Here is a 17,866-nt window from a genome sequence, read left to right on the forward strand (position 1 = left end):
CTGACCCTAAATGGGGCAAGTTCCAACCAGGATTCAGAGGAGGACACCTGAGCATCTGTCAGCGGTCTAAATTATAGGAAGGGGTTTCTCAACCATCCTGATCCAAGCAGTCCTCCGCTACATAAATATCATCAAGATGCCCCCCAAACGCCTGATTGTCCTTCTGATGCAGAATGGGGCACAGTGTGAGGATCCCTTAGAGGGGTGCACAGTTTATTATGGTCGTATCTAGTAGAGGATTGGGTCCTCATCTCTTGGCTAAAGTAAAGAATCATCACAAAGTGTCTTTCGCTCTGGAGGACCAGTCCACCGTTCGTTAGAGAAAAAAAAAAGGGGAAGGACAGCCTACAGAAATAATTGGGCACCAACTATTTTTTTTCATTTCCCTGTGGAGGTGCTGCAGGGAATTTAAACATTTGCAGTTTCGTTTCCACAAAAATGATCAAAGGTCCCAGTGTGGAAACTGAACGATCAGCTCATTGACAGAAGGACCAATCTAACAGGCAGGGCAAGTGCTCGACCCCTTATAGGTACTAGTCTCACTATTACAGTCTAAAGATAACATTTTTGTGTACTCACCGTAAAATGTCTGTCTTTCTTGGAGCCTTTCATTGGGGGACACAGAGTGGGTATTATAGTGTCTCCAGGGGAGGCGTGACACTAGATTTGCAAAAGTGTTAGCTCCTCCTCCCACAGCATATACCCTAGCTAGGCAGGAAACTAGCTCCGTTTGGTGTAAAAGAAGGAGAAAAACAACGAAAACACAAGGGTGGGAGCTGTGTCCCCCAATGAAAGGCTCCAAGAAAGACATTTTACGGTGAGTACACAAATGTCATTTCCTTTCTCGCCTTTTCATTGGGGGACACAGACAGTGGGACGTCCCAAAGCAGTCCCTGGGTGGGAACTGAACTATTAACAGTGTAGAACATCAGCGTAAGAGCTGACTAACAACTGCAACTGCAGTGAACACATATCACCGTCAAGAAACCGAGCAGTGGCCACTTATAAATGGGCCACTGCTGCCTGAAGGACTTGTCTTCCAAGAGCAGCATCCGCGGAGGCATGCATATGCACTCTGTAGAATTTTGTAAATGTGTGCACACTGGACCAGGTAGCGGCCTTGCAAAGTTGGGCCGCTGAAGCCTGATGGCGGAAAACCCAGGAAGCACCAACTGCTCGCGTAGAGTGGGCCCGCACAGATTGAGGGGGAACAGAACCTCATGCTTTGTATGCCTCACAGATGGCAGTCCTGATCCATCGAGAAATCGTGGATTTAGAAGCCTGGTTGCCCTTTTTGTTTCCTTCTGAGAGGATGAAGAGGGCATCGGACTTGCGCAACGGCGCTGTTCTGGAGATGTAGATCCACAGAGCCCTGACAAGATCGAGAGTGTGAAGGGCTTTTTCAAAAGGAGTGGACCGGGGCCGGACAGAATGACGGCAACACAATGTCTTCATTCAAGTAGAAAGAAGATACGACCTTTGGAAGAAAGGCGGGGGAAGGCCGAAGGACCACCTTATCGTGATGGAATATCAGGTAAGGTGAGCGACAGGAAAGGGCCGCCAGTTCGGACACTCGTCTGATAGAGGTAATGGCGACTAAAAAGGCAACCTTCCAAGAGAGACGTTCAAGAGAGATTTCTCTTAAAGGTTCGAAAGGAGGAAGCTGAAGAGCTCCGAGAACCAGATTCAGATCCCAGGGATCTAAGGGGTGGCGATAAGGAGGGACCAAATGCGCTACCCCTTGAAGAAAGGTACGGACCTGAGGGCGAGAAGCCAGCTGCTTCTGGAAAAAAATTGACAAGGCGGAAACTTGACCTTTAAAGGGTACTGAGGGCTAGTCCCGAGTCCAGACAGTCTTGCAGAAAGGAAAGTACATCAGGGATTGAAAAAACAAGGGGCGACCGGTGATGACTGTCACACCAGGAAAGATAGGTCTTCCAGGTCCTGTGATAGATACTGGCGGAGGAGGGCTTCCGAGCATTAAGCATGGTATGAACTACCTTAGAAGAAAGACCTGACTTGGCTAGAATCAAGGATTCAAGCGCCACGCCGTCAAATGCAGCTGTGCTGTATTCTGGTGGAATATTGGACCTTGTGACAGAAGATCCGGGCAGTCGGGGAGATGCCAGGGAGTGTCGCTGAGAAGTTGGAGACGCTCTGGGTACAATCAAAGTGAGGAGTTACTCCAGCACAAAAATGTCCATGCAGACAAATTGTTAAAGATTAAAAAAACAACATCTTTAATTCCTAATAAATAAAAAAATACACAGTGAGGATAAAATTTCCTATCTATTAGGAATTAAAGATGTTTTTTTTAATCTTTAAACAATTTCTGTCTGCATGGACGTTTTGTGCCAGAGTACCTCCTCACTTTGATTGTCTACAGCCTTCCTTGTTCTACTGAACACCATCCAGGAGCTTTCATCCAGCTGAATTTACAACAAACTGGTGAGCTGAAAACCCTTTTTTTTTTTCTTCTAGAAGCTCTGGGTACCAGGCTCTCCTGGGTCAGTCCGGGGCCACGAGGATCACAGGAATTCCCTCCACCTTGATTTTCTTGATTACTCTTGGAATGAGAGGAAACATGTAGGGCAGGCGAAACTGCGACCACGGGAAGACTAGAGCGTCGGAGCCGAGCGCTAGCAGGTCTCTCGACCGGGATATGAAGGGATGTACCTTGGCGTTCATCTGAGACGCCATGAGGTCCACATCTGGGAGTCCCCAACGAAGAGTGATCAGATGGAACACTTTGTCCTGGAGGGACCATTCCCCTGCCGCTAGACCCTGTCTGCTGAGAAAGTCTGCGGCCCAGTTGTCTACTCCTGGAATATGGACAGCTGAAATAATGGGAATGTGCATCTCTGCCCAAAGAAGAATCCAGGATGCTTCTTTCATCGCTGCCCTGCTGAGAGTTCCTCCGACGGTTGATGTAAGCCACAGCTGTGGCATTGTCTAACTGGATCCGAACAGGGAGACCCAATAGCAAGGGCTGAAAGTTCTGAAGGGCCAAAAATATGGCTCTGATCTCTAGAACGTTGATGTGAAGGGAGCATTCGGAGGGAGACCAGTGTCCGTGAACAGTGTGGTGGAGAAACACCGCTCCCCAGCCTATGAGGCTGGCATCTGTCGTGACTACTTGCCAGTGGACAGGACGGAAGGACTTCCCTTGAGATAGGGATTAGACTTGAGTCCACCAGACGAGGGAGTGGAGCGCAGTCCGAGATAAGCGGACTGACCGGTCTAGAGAAGCTGGATTCTTGTCCCAGAAGGATAAAAGATCCAGTTGTAGAGGGCGCAGATGGAATTGGGCAAAGGACACGGCTTCCATGACTGCCACCATCTTGCCTAACAATCTCATCCCATTCCGAAGGGATGTGTGACGGCGGGAGCGGAGGGATTGGGCGGCCCGGATGAGGGAAGACCTCTTGTCTTCTGGAAGGAAAACCCGGGACTGAGCAGGGTATCAGCATACCTAAAAAGGTGATGCGCTGACAAGGAATGAGGGATGACTTGTTGAAGTTGATAAGCCACCCTAGCCTTGACAGCGTGTCTAAGCATATCTGCACGCTTTCTGAGCAAACCTGAGGAGAGCTCCCCTTGATAAGTAGGTTGTCCAAACAGGGAACGGCCAGAACGCCTCTGGGGGTGCAAAATGGACATGACGGCCGCCATGACCTTTGTGAAGACCCGAGGTGCAGTGGCCAGTCCAAAGGGGAGGGCCCTGAATTGGTAATGACGGTGTCCTACGGCAAAACGAAAGAACCGTTGATGTGATTCACATATGGGAATGTGTAAATAAGCATCTTGAACATCTATGGAGGCTAGGAATTCAGGTTCCATGGCGGCTAGTACTGCTCTCAATGACTCCATTCGGAAGGTCCGAATGCGTACGGATCTGTTCAGTCTTTTGAGATCCAAGATAGGGCGGACAGAGACATCTTTTTTGGGAACGAAAAAAGGTTTGAATAGAAACCTTTGCCGCGCTGTTCTAGGGGCATTGGAATAACGTTTGCTTTTTGTAACGAGGCTATGGCCTGAAATAAGGCCTGGCTTTGCGTTTCAGACTTTGGGAGACGAGAACGCAGAAACCTGCTGGCCGGCAGGGAATGGAAATCGATCTTGTAAACTGAGGTGACGATTTCTCGAACCCAAGCATCGTGAGTGTGGTCTAGCCAGATATCCCGAAAAAGCAAAAGCCGCACTCCAACAGAAGTCGGATCTGCGGGATACCTGGCGTCATGCTGAGGGGGCCTGTGCAGGGCCCCTTGAGGGGCCGGATCCTCGATCTGAGTGTTGGGACGATCCTTGTACTGAAGGTTTTTGGGAGCCGGGCCGAAAGGACTGCCTGCGCCAAGAAGATTTTTTTAAAATTCCTGGATACAGGCCGCTTTTGTGGAAGAATGGGACTTTTTCCACCCGTCGTCTCAGATATGAGTTTGTCCAGGGATTCTCCAAACAGGCGAAGACCATGGTAGGGGCGTGTGGACAGGGATTTCTTGGAGGCACTGTCCGCGTTCCATATCTTTAGCCACAGGACTCTGCGGGCAAAAACAGCATTGGCTGCCGTTAGGGCTGACAAACTAGCTGCATCTAAGGAGCCGTGAAGAAAATAATTAGAGGCTAGGGAGATCAAATCAAGGGTCTCAAAAGCCTCCGGAGGAATATTACAAGAGCGAAGCATCCTGCGTAGGTTCTTACTCCACACACCCATAGCTCTCACGACCCATGTGAAGGCAAACAGGGGGTGAAGAGAGGAGCCTGAAGCCTGGAAAATAGACTTGACCGTCGCATCAACTGCGCGGTCGGACGAGTCCTTGAGACGCGCTATCTGAAACGGACATAACCGTGTGCTTAGCCAGCCTGGATACTGGCGGGTCCACAACGGGGGGTACTGACCAGGTCTTAACCATTTCAGATGGAAAAGGATAAGCGAATGAAGTGAAAGGTTTTTTTATTAATCCTTCTATCAGGGTGATCAAACCGTTTAGACACGATTTGACGAAAAAAACGGATCCTGGCCAAAGGACTTAGGAGGCTTCTTGGCCCGCTTGATTGCAGACTGAGAAGTCGGGTCCGGAGGCTGATCAGAAATCAACAGTGATTGACAGCTGAAATTAGTACATGCCTAGACTCGGAAGGGACATCTGAATCAGAGTCAGAGTCTTGGGAATCGTGACTACTAAAAGTCACAAAGCCCGAGTGAGACTGACCATCGTCCGAGTCGGAAGAGGCGTAGAGGTCGCAATGGCAGCTCTTGGAAGCAGCCTTTTTACGTTCTGGGGTAGAAGGACCAGGCGAAGCAGGCGGGCTCCTCTGAAGGAGCTGAGCCAGGGGAAGGCTGCCTGAGGTTTTTGATATCTGAGTGACAAGGTCATCTATCCTTTTAGATATTAGAAGAGCCTATGCAGGAAGAACATCATCAGACGGGGGTGCTGCCTGGCCGGTGGCCGAGGCAGAATCCAAAACCTGCGCGGCCTCCTGGTCTAGCAACTGGGTCTGTTGTGACATGGTAGTAGGGGCATCGCAGCCCTGGCATAGTGGATAGCTTCGGCCATTAGAAAACGAGCGTCCACAGGTGGTACAAGCATAGTACAGGTCCGTAGAGGACGCCTGGGAAGCTTTATCACCCTTGCGGTTACACATGTCAGCAACAGAGTCCTACAGCCCTATATAGGGATATGCCGCTGTTAGTATGAGTGAGGAGCCACTAGCAGTATTATAAAGTGACTGCTATGCAGAGCCGGTATATACCGATCCCAAAATGGCATATACTGTCAAACAGTCGGCATATACCTGCAGGCAGAGCCAGTATATACCGCTAGTAGTTGATATACACCGCTAGCCAGCAGGCGCACACCGCTAGAGAGACAGCGATATACCGCTGAGCAGAGCAGTATATAGTGCTGCAGAAGTGCAGTGCCAAGGAGGCGATCTCACCAGTGTTTGCTCCCCACGTGGAAAATGGCGTCCAGTGTTCCTGGCAGCATGGAGGAGAGAGACGGCCCCCGGAGACTGATTTGTCTCAGGGCTGGCACTAAGCGTGACGGCCAATCGGAAAGGAGCTGCTCCTGAGTGAGGGAGCGGCTTCCAGAGCAGTGAGAGGGGGCGTTGCTAGAATGCAGGCCGAAGCCGGGGGCTAAATTAATGATGCTCCCCGGGATCACGGCCTGCATCACCCCACCGGCGCCTTTCCAGGCGGCGGTTTGGATGCAGGGGACAGATGACTCGTCGTCTCCCTACCTGCTCCTGGCTCCGTCTGAAGACGCGTCGGTCCGGTGATGCGGGGATCTCGGGGACGCATCTTCGGCTCAAGGCTGAAGCAGGTCCTCGGCTCTGCTTAGCCCTCTGGAGCTACCTTGGTGTGAGGTGCTTCCAGGGAGCCTGGAGGGGTACGCAGACCCGACCACTTTGGCACGAGGGAAGACTGACGGCTTGTGCACGCCAGGTTTCCTCTGCCCGTACGTGGGGGGGACACGGGGGTGGCAGGGCACCCTGGTATTGCTCCATATCAAAAATAGAATAAGAAAAAACAAAATAAAAAATATAAACAAAATAAGCTGGCCTGAGGCACCTGGTAGGGCAAGGCCAGACATGTCAGACTCCCTGCTGACACTAGAAAAAAAAAGGAGCTAGTTTCCTGCCTAGCTAGGGTATATGCTGTGGGAGGAGGAGCTAACACTTTTGCAAATCTAGTGTCACGCCTCCCCTGGAGACACCATAATACCCACTGTCTGTGTCCCCCAATGAAAAGGCGAGAAAGGAAACAAGTCTGCCTGGTGATTATCTGATCGGCACAGGGTTGGCTCCTGAAATCTTCGGTTATCAGCAATAGTTACTAGGCTGAATACCTAGAGGTTGTGCACTGTACCTCATAGAGGGTTTCTAGATATTTACTAGAGATGGGGTGCTGCTTTACCTCAGAGTGTTTGTAGATATGAGGTACTGCTGTACCTCAGAGGGGTTCTAGGTATGGGGTGCCACTATACCTCACAGAGGGCTTCTAGGTATGGGGTGAGCTATACCTCAGAGGTTCTAGGTATGGGGTGCCGCTGTACCTCACAGAGGGGTTCTAGATGTGGGGTACTGCTGTACCTCACAGAAGGTGTTCTAGATATGGAGTACTGTTGTACCTCACAGAAGGTGTTCTAGATATGGAGTACTGTTGTACCTCACAGAAGGTGTTCTAGATATGGAGTACTGCTGTACCTCACAGAGGGGTTCTAGATACGGGGTGCCACTGTACCTTACAGAGGGGTTCTAGATATGGGGTGCCGTCCAAGACTTTCTGATGCCCGGCTTTCTAACATATGTCCCAGTTCACAGGTTTCCTTGCAGTTTGAAGAAAGACCCGTCAGCTGTCAGCTCTAAGTCTGTGCAAACGGCGTCCTTTGTGTTGAAGAATGTGTGTGCAACACAATCTCTGATAAGAAGTGACTGGCATGCCCGTGTTTACTGATCATATCTCCTGGGCCCCGGCTGTGTCTACACTCCTCCTGTGTGTGACTTTCTACCTGTAGTGAATTGGTAGAGCCATAGCTGCAGTTACATGGACTGGCAGAAGGATGGGCTTTTCCACTTTACACAAGTTATAAACGTTCCATACTCTTCACAAAACCCACCCGGCTTCCGTGTGAGGCGATGGCAGTAATGGAGGCTGCACAGGATCAGGGGAAGGAAATAGATACCTTTATGTTTAACAAGTCAAGAGGAACAAATGGGTTTCAGCTTGACTTGTAACACATCTGATAAAGCAAAATTACATCTCTAGGAAGCAGACATGCTGGGGGAAAGGCTACATGCCAAATCATAAGATAAGGCCTTCATTTCTGATATGGCACCAACAATGTGCAGCATTGTACAGAAATTCCCCACTCACATCAGTGCCCGTCACTAATGAAGATCACATAGTCCTATTTCTCCATCACTAATACACGCACATGAGGGACAAAGTAATTGAAGAACAACAATGTACAATGCCAACGTTTTTTTTACCCAACGATTTGTAGTAAGAAATCTTGCAGCTTTCACTTTGGTTACTGGGGCTTTTTTAGATTAACTTCCTGTTTCAAGAAATAACACATGTACATTAGCCACAATGGTGACTATCTTTTGTATTGAAGTGACTAATGAGCGTGTGCAATAGTCATTGTGAAGAGTGTCTGCTATCACATCACACGAGCATCCTCCAAAAGGTGATGCATCAGTTGTGCTCTCCTGATAAAGCGCCCGCTGAAAACTCTTCCTGAAAGTACAGGTAGAGACTAAAGCCCCAGTGACCAGAGATAAAGTTGAAAGAGAGGGAATATATATATATATATATATATATATATATATATATATATATATATATATATATATATATATATATATATATATATATATATATATATATATATATATATATATATATTTTCCAAGAGAGAAAGAGTCGCACTCCGCAAGGATCTCAATGTTGTTCCATCTTTTTATTTTATGAAGACATACAGGTACAAGCGGTAGGGGAGGTGAGGCAAGCCATACAACGCCGAACAACGGCGTGCCGTTTCGCTAATACTTAGCTTCTACGGGTCCAGTGCCAGGCCTTCATGTTAAAATAGCTGCTAAGAAACCACTGCTAAGGACAGGCAACAAGCAGAAGAGCCTTTTTTGGGCTAAAGAACACAAGGCATGGACATTAGACCAGTGGAAATCTGTGCTTTGGTCTGACGAGTCCATATTTGAGATCTTTGGATCCAACTACCGCGTCTTTGTAGAAAAGGTGAACGGATGGACTCTACATGGCTGGTTCCCACCGTGAAGCATGGTGGAGGATGTGTGGGGGTGCTTTGCTGGTGACACTGTTGGAGATTTATTCAAAATTGAAGGCATACAGAACCAGCATGGCTACCACAGCATCTTGCAGCGGCATGCTACTCCATCCGGTTTGCGTTTAGTTGGACCATCATTTATTTTTCAACAGGACAATGACCCCAAACACACCTACAGGCTGTGTAAGGGCTATTTGACTAAGAAGGAGAGTGCTGGGGTGCTATGCCAGATGACCTGGTCTCCACAGTCACCAGAGCTGACCCCAATCGAGGTGGTTTGGGGTGAGCTGGACCGCAGAGTGAAGGCAAAAGGGCCAACAAGTGCTAAGCATCTCTGGGAACTCCTTCAAGACTGTTGGAAGACCATTTCCGGTGACTACCTCTTGAAGCTCATCCAGAGAATGCCAAGAGTGTGCCAAGCAGTAATGAAAGCAAAAGGTGGCTACTTTGAAGAACCTAGAATATAAGACATATTTTCAGATGTTTCACACTTTAAGTATTTCATTCCACATGTGTTAATTCATAATTTTGATGCCTTCAATGTGAATCTACAATTTTTAGAGTCCTGAAAATAAAGAAAACTCTTTGAATGAGAAGGTGTGTCCTAACTTTTGTTCTGCAATATATAAATATAATATATATATCGATATATTTATTTTTTACATATATACATATACATACATACATACACACATATACATACATATATATACATATATACATATATATACATATATATATATATATATATATACATACATATATACACACACACACATATATACATATATATATATATATATATATATATATACACACACACACACATATATATACATATATATATATATACACACACATATACACATACATATACACATACATATATATACACATACATATATATACACATACATATATATATATATATATATATATATATATACACATACATATATATATACACATACATATACACACATATACATACATATACATACATATACATATACACACATATACATACATATACATACATATACATATACATACATATATACATATATACACACACATATATATATATATATAATATACATATATATATATACATATATATATATATATATATATAATATACATATATATATATACATATATATATATATATATATATATATATATATAATATACATATATATATATACATATATATATATATATATATATATATATATATATATATATATATAATATACACATATATATATATATATATATATATATATATAATATACACATATATATATATATATATATATATATATATATATATAATATACACATATATATATATATATATATATATATATATATATATATATATATATATATATATAATATACACATATATATATATATATATATATATATACATATACACATACATATATATATATATATATATATATATACATATACACATACATATATATATATATATATATATATATACACACACACATATATATATATACACACACACACACATACATACATTTTTTTTTTTTTTAATAAATCACATACTACACAAAAGAAAAAAAAAAGATCCTATAGATCATTTTATGATGAGCACTACTATTTAGGCCAAGCCATATGAAATACACAGTACTTTGCAACGATTATTGCAGCCAATAAAATGCTATGATCGTAAAGACTGAACACACGCTTTCTTGTCAAATTTGTAGACTGGTTGCCCCAATGCTGCACTTTACATTTGTAATCATGCTGGAAACATTACTCATATCTTAAAGGGATTGTCTAGAATTAGAAAAACATGGCTGGTTCCAGAAATACAAGTTTCTACACAAAATTACACACTTTTTTTTTTCCTTTTCTAATATTCCACTAGTGTTAGTCTTGATTCATGAGCTACAGAGAACAGTACCAGACAACAATGTTTATTAATCTATTCTGCAGTCAATAAAAATCTGATTTATTGTACAAATTACTCCGCGATGGTCTCATGTCCTTACGGTGGGGGTGTAGGATACACTAGAACCAAAAAAAGTTTCATTTTACACAGCGGAGAAGTCTTTAGAATCTCATGGTGAAACAAAAAAGGTATATGGCCTCCCTTGTACTCTCCGAGAAATGTCTTCTAGAAAGTCAGCCATCTCCTCCTGCACATTTTAAAGAGAATTCTAAAGTAACGACCCTGGAGATGAAACTCGTCCCAGGAGCCCTATACCCCCAAGTAAGGGATCGATAATAAATAGAAGTATGCCCGGACAAGGCACTACATAGAGCATGTACTTACAGCGCCTCCAGACTGTCCAGTCCATCAAAGCAGTGAGCTCCAAGGGTTTTGATTTTGTTGTTGTGAAGATGTCTGAAAATAATAATTGAATATTTGAAGACATAAAGCAAATTAGGACATCTAAGGCTACTTTCACACTTGCGTTGAACGGTATCCGTTGCATTGCGTTGTGTAACGGATGCAACGGATGTGTTGCATATAGTGACACAACGGATGCAACGGATGCTGCAAAACAACGCAATTCGTTTTGATTTTTTTTTTTTTTTTCCCGGTTTTACCAGCGGCAGACTATAGTGAACGATCAGCTGATCGTTCCCTGCAGCCGGCCGCTGGGTGATCAGCTGATTGCTCCCAGTAGCCGGCCGCCGGGTGATCAGCTGATCGCTCCCGCCCGCCGGGTGATCAGCTGATCGCTCCCGGCTGCCGGGTGATCAGCTGATCGCTCCCGGCAGCCGGCTGCCGGGTGATCAGCTGATCGCTCCCGGCCGCCGGGTGATCAGCTGATCGCTCCCTGCAGCCGGCCGCCGGGTGATCAGCTGATCGCTGTCACTTGCCGGCGCCCGGGCATGCCGGCGGGCGGGCGCTCAGCTGAGCGCTGTGACTTGCCGGCGGCCGGGCATGCTGGTGGCCGGTCATTCAGCTGAGCGCTGTCGCTTGCCGACGGCCGGGCGCTCAGCTGAACGTTCGGCCACCGCGAGCCAAAATAAAGTTTGATTTAAAAAAAAAAAAAAAAAAAAAAAAGGAGCATGCGCAGTGAAATCCAGAGGATTCCGCTGCGCAAAATAACGTTACATGCTGCGTTCCTCCCGCTGGGCGGAAGCAACGGAGCGTCGCCCAGCGGAAGCAACGCAGCTCCTTTTGGTACAATCCGTCAACCATACAAGTCTATGGGAAACAGCGGAATCCGTTAACGGATTCCGCTGTTTCCCAAAAGGGCGGATTGTAACGGAAGGAAAATAACGCAAGTGTGAAAGTACCCTAAATCAGTCTTTATCCTCTACTTATATCAATAATAATAATAATAATAATAATAATAATAATAATAATAATAATAATTCAAGAAGTAATAATTCAAGATGACTTACAAAACAACCAGGCTGGAGAGATTGGAGAAGGCATAATCCGGTATGTGAGTGATTTTGTTTAGGGCCAGCGTTAAGGCCTGAAGGGATGGCAGATTGCTGAGTGGACGGACAGGCACCTCCGTTAAGCTGTTGTCATCCAGCCATAGATGCCGGAGCTGCACAAGCCCCTCGAAGCTGTCATCTGGCACGCTGACAATGTGGTTTGCGTCTAGTCTCCTGCAAAAGAGACATTCAATTCATCAGAATAGTTCAGAGCACATTTACCGGACAGGAAGCCAGGAAATAAATACTTGTGAGTGTTTGAAAAAATATTGGCAAAGACAAGAGCACACATGGCACCGTATAGTAAAGGAGATGGGGTATAGTTTTATATAAATAGGGGATTTGGCTGTAGTATATAGGAGGCGGCTCAGTCTCACGTGCATCTAATTATGTATGGTCTTTGTACATGGAGGGTGGAAGCTGAGATACAGGGAGCGGGTTATTTGGCAACACACTTCAGGGTTGTGTCCCACCAGCCGGCCTGTGGAAGTGCTGTAGTCACGGACTGATGTCACTTCACAAAACTATGCATACAAAGTAGAACCATTTGCCACAGTATTCGTTCACTTAGTGTTTCCTTCATGGCATTCATTGTAACGACTTTTCAAACAAACCCACAAATCTCAACTTCCTGGACCATAACGCCTCCCATATACTTTAGATAGGTGATGGATGAAGGAAGGGTCAGCAGACATTTCAGCCAGCAACCATCTTACCAGACTCCTACACGAGCTCGGCCAAACGCTCCTGTATTCCCTATGACAGTGCCGAGCAGATCTACAGTCATATGGAAAAGTTTGGGCACCCCTATTAATGTTAACCTTTTTTCTTTCTAACAATTTGGGTTTTTGCAACAGCTATTTCAGTTTCATATATCTAATCACTGATGGACTGAGTAATATTTCTGGATTGAAATGAGGTTTATTGTACTAACAGAAAATGTGCAATCCGCATTTAAACAAAATTTGACCGGTGCAAAAGTATGGACACCTCAACATAAAAGTGACATTAATATTTTGTAGATCCTCCTTTTGCAAAAATAACAGCCTCTAGTCGCTTCCTGCAGCTTTTAATGAGTTCCTGGATGAAAGTATATTTGACTATTCCTGTTTACAAAACACTTCCAGTTCAGTTTGATGGTCGCAGAGCATGGACAGCCCACTTCGAATCATCCCACAGATTTTCAATGATATTCAGGTCTGGGATGGCCATTCCAGAACATTGTAATTGTTCCTCTGCATGAATGCCTGAGTAGATTTGGAGCTGTGTTTTGGATCATTGTCTTGCTGAAATATCCATCCCCTGCATAACTTCACCTTTGTCACTGATTCTTGCACATTATTGTCAAGAATCTGCTGATACTGAGTTGAATCCATGTGACCCTCAACTTGAACAAGATTACCGATGCTGGCATTGGCCACACAGCCCCAAAGCATGATGGAACCGCCACCAAATTTTACTGTGGGTAGCAAGTGCTTTTCTTGGAATGCCGTGTTTTTTTTGCCTCCATGCATAACGCCTTTTTGTATGACCAAACAACTCAATCTTTGTTTCATCAGTTCACAGGACCCTCTTCCAAAATGTAACTGGCTTGTCCAAATGTGCTTTTGCATACCTCAGGCGACTGTTTGTGGCGTGCTTGCAGAAACTGCTTCTTTCGCATCACTCTCCCATACAGCTTCTGCAACGTGCGCTGTATTGAGGAATGCACATTGACACCATCTGCAGCAAGATGATGCTGCAGGTCTTTGGAGGTGGTCGGTGGATTGCCCTTGACTGTTCTCACCATTATTCTTCTCTGCCTTTCTGATATTTTTCTTGGCCTGACACTTCTGAGCTTAACAAGAACTGTACCTGTGTTCTTCCATTTCCTTACCATGTTCCTCACAGTGGAAACTGACAGTTTAAATCTGAGACAACTTTTTGTATCCTTCCCCTAAACAACTATGTTGAATAATCTTTGTTTTCAGATCATTTGATAGTTATGAGAAGCCCATGATGCCACTCTTCATAGGAGATTCAAATAGGAGAACTACTTGCAAGTGGCCACCTTAAATACCTTTTCTCATTATTGGATACACCTGCCTATGAAGTTCAAAGCTCAATGAGGTTACAAAACCAATTTAGTGCTTTAGTAAGTCAGTAAAAAGTAGTTAGGAGTGTTCAAATCAAGAAATTGATAAGGGTGCCCATTAGTGTAATGACAAAAATGAAACCATGTGCAATCGAGGAACTTTTATGGGTAATTTAAGAATAAGTATTGCTTTTTTTTGTTTTTTAAAAAAAGTTCCCCCTTTCATTCAAATGAATGAAGGCAAAAATTATTTTTTCCCCCGAAAAAACGACATGCAATTTTGCATTATTGAAACGATAATAGTAATAACTAAGCAAATTTTATTATTCGTTTTTTAACAAATACGGTATAAAAAAAAGTTAATTATAAGTATAATATGTACAAAAGAAGTGTTTAAAAATAATTTCCTATGAATTTTAGATTCAAAAATTCATTTTTTTTCGATTTCGCATGTAGTTCCTCCATCAGTTTTTCAGCACGTTCAGCATTTTGGTTAGATCTGGGAATAACAATTAATGACTCCTCGACCAACCAGTGCGCCTTCAAACACTTAATTGCCTTCTTGCAGTTTGTCTTGGTGAGTGAGGTTAACAGTTCATTGAAGGACGCTTCCTTGTGGTGTTGCGACTGGAACCAGGCATTTGCCCATTCATAGCAGATGAAGTCGCATGCTATACCGAGGACGCGGCGCCACTCTGGTATCAGAAAAAATGCTATGAAAGCATATACAGCTCGCGAGTTCCATCTTGCCTTGTGCAGGTTTGGGAGTTTCTTCCAACTGATTTGAGGCCAACGCGATGTTTTGTAATGACGATATGCCTGACAGTTCATATAAGAACTTGAAATCATCTCGCGATCCAGGATTCTCGCCTGTGTTGACATCATCTGTTGCAACTTGGTGGTAATCAATCTGAAGTGAGGCATAGATTTCTGTTAATTTGTCAATGAAGAAATAATTGAGTTCTGGTTTCTTCATTGACTCTGGAATAAGGAAATTCATGACGTGCTTCAGTAGGAGGTCGAGTACATAGTGTTGACAGCCAATGTATTGTGGCTTCTGAAAACCCTTTCTCAAGGCATCATCCTGTATCAGCGTTACAATCCCGTTCAAACGACCAGTATTTACTGCTGCCGTGTCGCAGATTATCATGCGAATATTTTCCCAAGCGTCGTATTCATCAATTAGCTGATGTAGTTCCTTGTGAATAGCCGTGGCAGAACCACTCTCACATTTCAGAATGCCGAGTTTGATTTCGGTTGTGGTATTTTTCAGCAGAACTACTTGATACTCTTCCCCTTGGATTCTTTTACCATTGAAGTGGAGACAATAGGGATCTTTGCTTTGAAGTTTTTCAAAAATTTTGGTTTTCATTTCCTGTCGTCCTGAGATTATTCGTCTCCAGACACCCGACTGACTTGGAACCGGTACATCATGACCTTATTCAGCAATGGTTGCAAGCACTTTATTTGCTTTATGTGTAGAAATGTTGTTTTTCAGTACCAGTAAACTCGCTGTTGTAGTGATTGCTCTTTTGTATTTCGGTGTGCGTTCGGGAGAAGATGACGCGGAAGAAGAGGTTGGTTGGCTTTGGAGTCTCAGGTAAAGATTCAGAGACAGTATCATGTGTGGATTGCGATTGCGAAGTGCTGGCTTGAGCTTGAAATATTGATAGTCGGATTCGTTTTCTTGGATGAATTGATTCCAAAGGAGCTTGTTTGAGCGTCTAATAACCAACCTTGCCTCCACTCTCAACTTGCCTCAGATAGAGCTCTTTATCCTCCGAGTTTTTCCATTCTCCATTAACGTTGGTGACCTCAAATAACTGAGAAAGTGTTATTATATTACTTAGAAATCTATAAACATTTACACTATTATGATAATTTTATCACCACTTCACTTCATTTACACTTTTTAAATTAAAAAACTTATTCACAGTAAAATTCACTTTCTAGTATCCAAGATGTCTGCCTGACTCCAAATGTACCACATGCTTTTCAATTCTTTCAGCTCTTCTTATAGCACATGTTTGTAAGGCTAGATCTAACTTTTAAAGAAAACGTTAAATATACATTTTTAATGGGTAACAATTAAAAATGTCATTTTTTCACTAGAATATTCTTATTCTAGATGTTCTAAATTATTCCTGAATATTCTAAATCATTCCAGATTCTTCAAAAAATGTACACGAAAAATTATTTTTTGGAAAATTTTGAAATGAAAAAGGAGGGGGAACTTTTTTGAATATTTTACAAATTTGATGATACTAATGTCATTTGAATGCAATTGTTCCTTGAATGTAAGGGGTTTCATTTTCGTTTTGCAAAATTTTTAAAATAGTCATCACACTAGTGCCCATACTTTTGCACCGGTCAAATTTTGTTTAAATGTGGATTGCACATTTTCTGTTAGTACAATAAACCTCATTTCAATCCAGAAAATATTACTCAGTCCATCAGTTATTAGATATATGAAACTGAAATAGCTGTTGCAAAAACACAATTTGTTATAAAGAAAAAAGGTTAACATTAATAGGGGTGCCCAAACTTTTTCATATGACTGTATCTGGCGGTGGGTCATCTCTGATGTCGGGGACAGAAGGAGCAGTCGTGGCAGATTTTTTTGACTGCCGCTCCATTTGTGCGCTATCTCGGAACAGTTGGGAGACTCCTACACACATTGGACAGTCAAGCAAGCCCATCAATAGCCGTGGATTCGGCCAACGTTAATCTAATGAAGCTCCCCACCCGAGCTGGACAATAGATTTGCATATGCTTTTTATTGATATGCAATGCAGATGTTAGAATTTAGGCTTAGGTATACCAAATCTGTTTTATACATATACAAAATAGATTTTTTTTATGCCTTTTTATATTTCCAAAGGTTTCTCACTAGTTGTTAGTACTGACCAGATACATGTTTCACGTTTATTTTAGATCATAATTCCAGGCACGAGGGTAAATCTTAGTCCACAGATTGCCTCTCATCACCATACTGGTGTTATAATGGGCACCATGCACTTCAGTTTGCTGCCCTGATTAACAGATTAAGAAGCTGAATACCATTCAATGTGGTGTAACTGCTAACTATGAATACCAAACCAGGAAAAATCAATGCCCATCTTTACTGGCGATGGACAGGTTACAAACAGGTTGAGAACACAGCATATAACTAGTAGATGGTTGAACAGTAACAACTCCAAGACTTATGCGACTAGGTTATGTTGGGTTCAGATGATTCTGAAAAAAAAAAAAAAAAAAAAAAAAAAAACACGAATTGATTTTTCATTTGTATGGTCATTTGCATATCTATTTTTACATCAACAAATTAACATATTATAGGTTTGATATGCTAAAAATTGCTGGATCCATAAAGCGAATGCCATAGGATGGAGTCCATATGACATCCTTATTTTCAGTTTTAAAGATGAGGAACCCCAAAATACGGTATGCTGCAATATTTTACAAGAGGAACGTTGGTCCATATGTTTAATTTCAGATATGCACATATAAATTATTCATAATTATGAATATTCTGAAT

At 43.2% G+C, this 17,866-nt stretch overlaps 1 protein-coding gene across 2 annotated transcripts in view; it reads right to left on the reverse strand.

Moving 5' to 3' along the window:
- LGR4 (leucine rich repeat containing G protein-coupled receptor 4) overlaps positions 1 to 17,866 on the reverse strand; it is a 140,612-nt gene that overhangs the window by 24,739 nt on the left and 98,007 nt on the right. For both annotated transcript variants that reach the window (XM_075325498.1, XM_075325499.1), the window contains exons 5-6: positions 12,213 to 12,428; positions 11,128 to 11,199 (exon numbers count right to left, since the gene is read on the reverse strand). In XM_075325498.1, the coding sequence (XP_075181613.1) occupies positions 11,128 to 11,199; positions 12,213 to 12,428 (288 nt within the window). The remainder of the gene's footprint in view (positions 1 to 11,127; positions 11,200 to 12,212; positions 12,429 to 17,866) is intronic.

This window comes from Anomaloglossus baeobatrachus, chromosome 10 (assembly GCF_048569485.1).
Source record: "Anomaloglossus baeobatrachus isolate aAnoBae1 chromosome 10, aAnoBae1.hap1, whole genome shotgun sequence".
In the NCBI taxonomy this organism is placed as follows: domain Eukaryota; kingdom Metazoa; phylum Chordata; class Amphibia; order Anura; family Aromobatidae; genus Anomaloglossus; species Anomaloglossus baeobatrachus.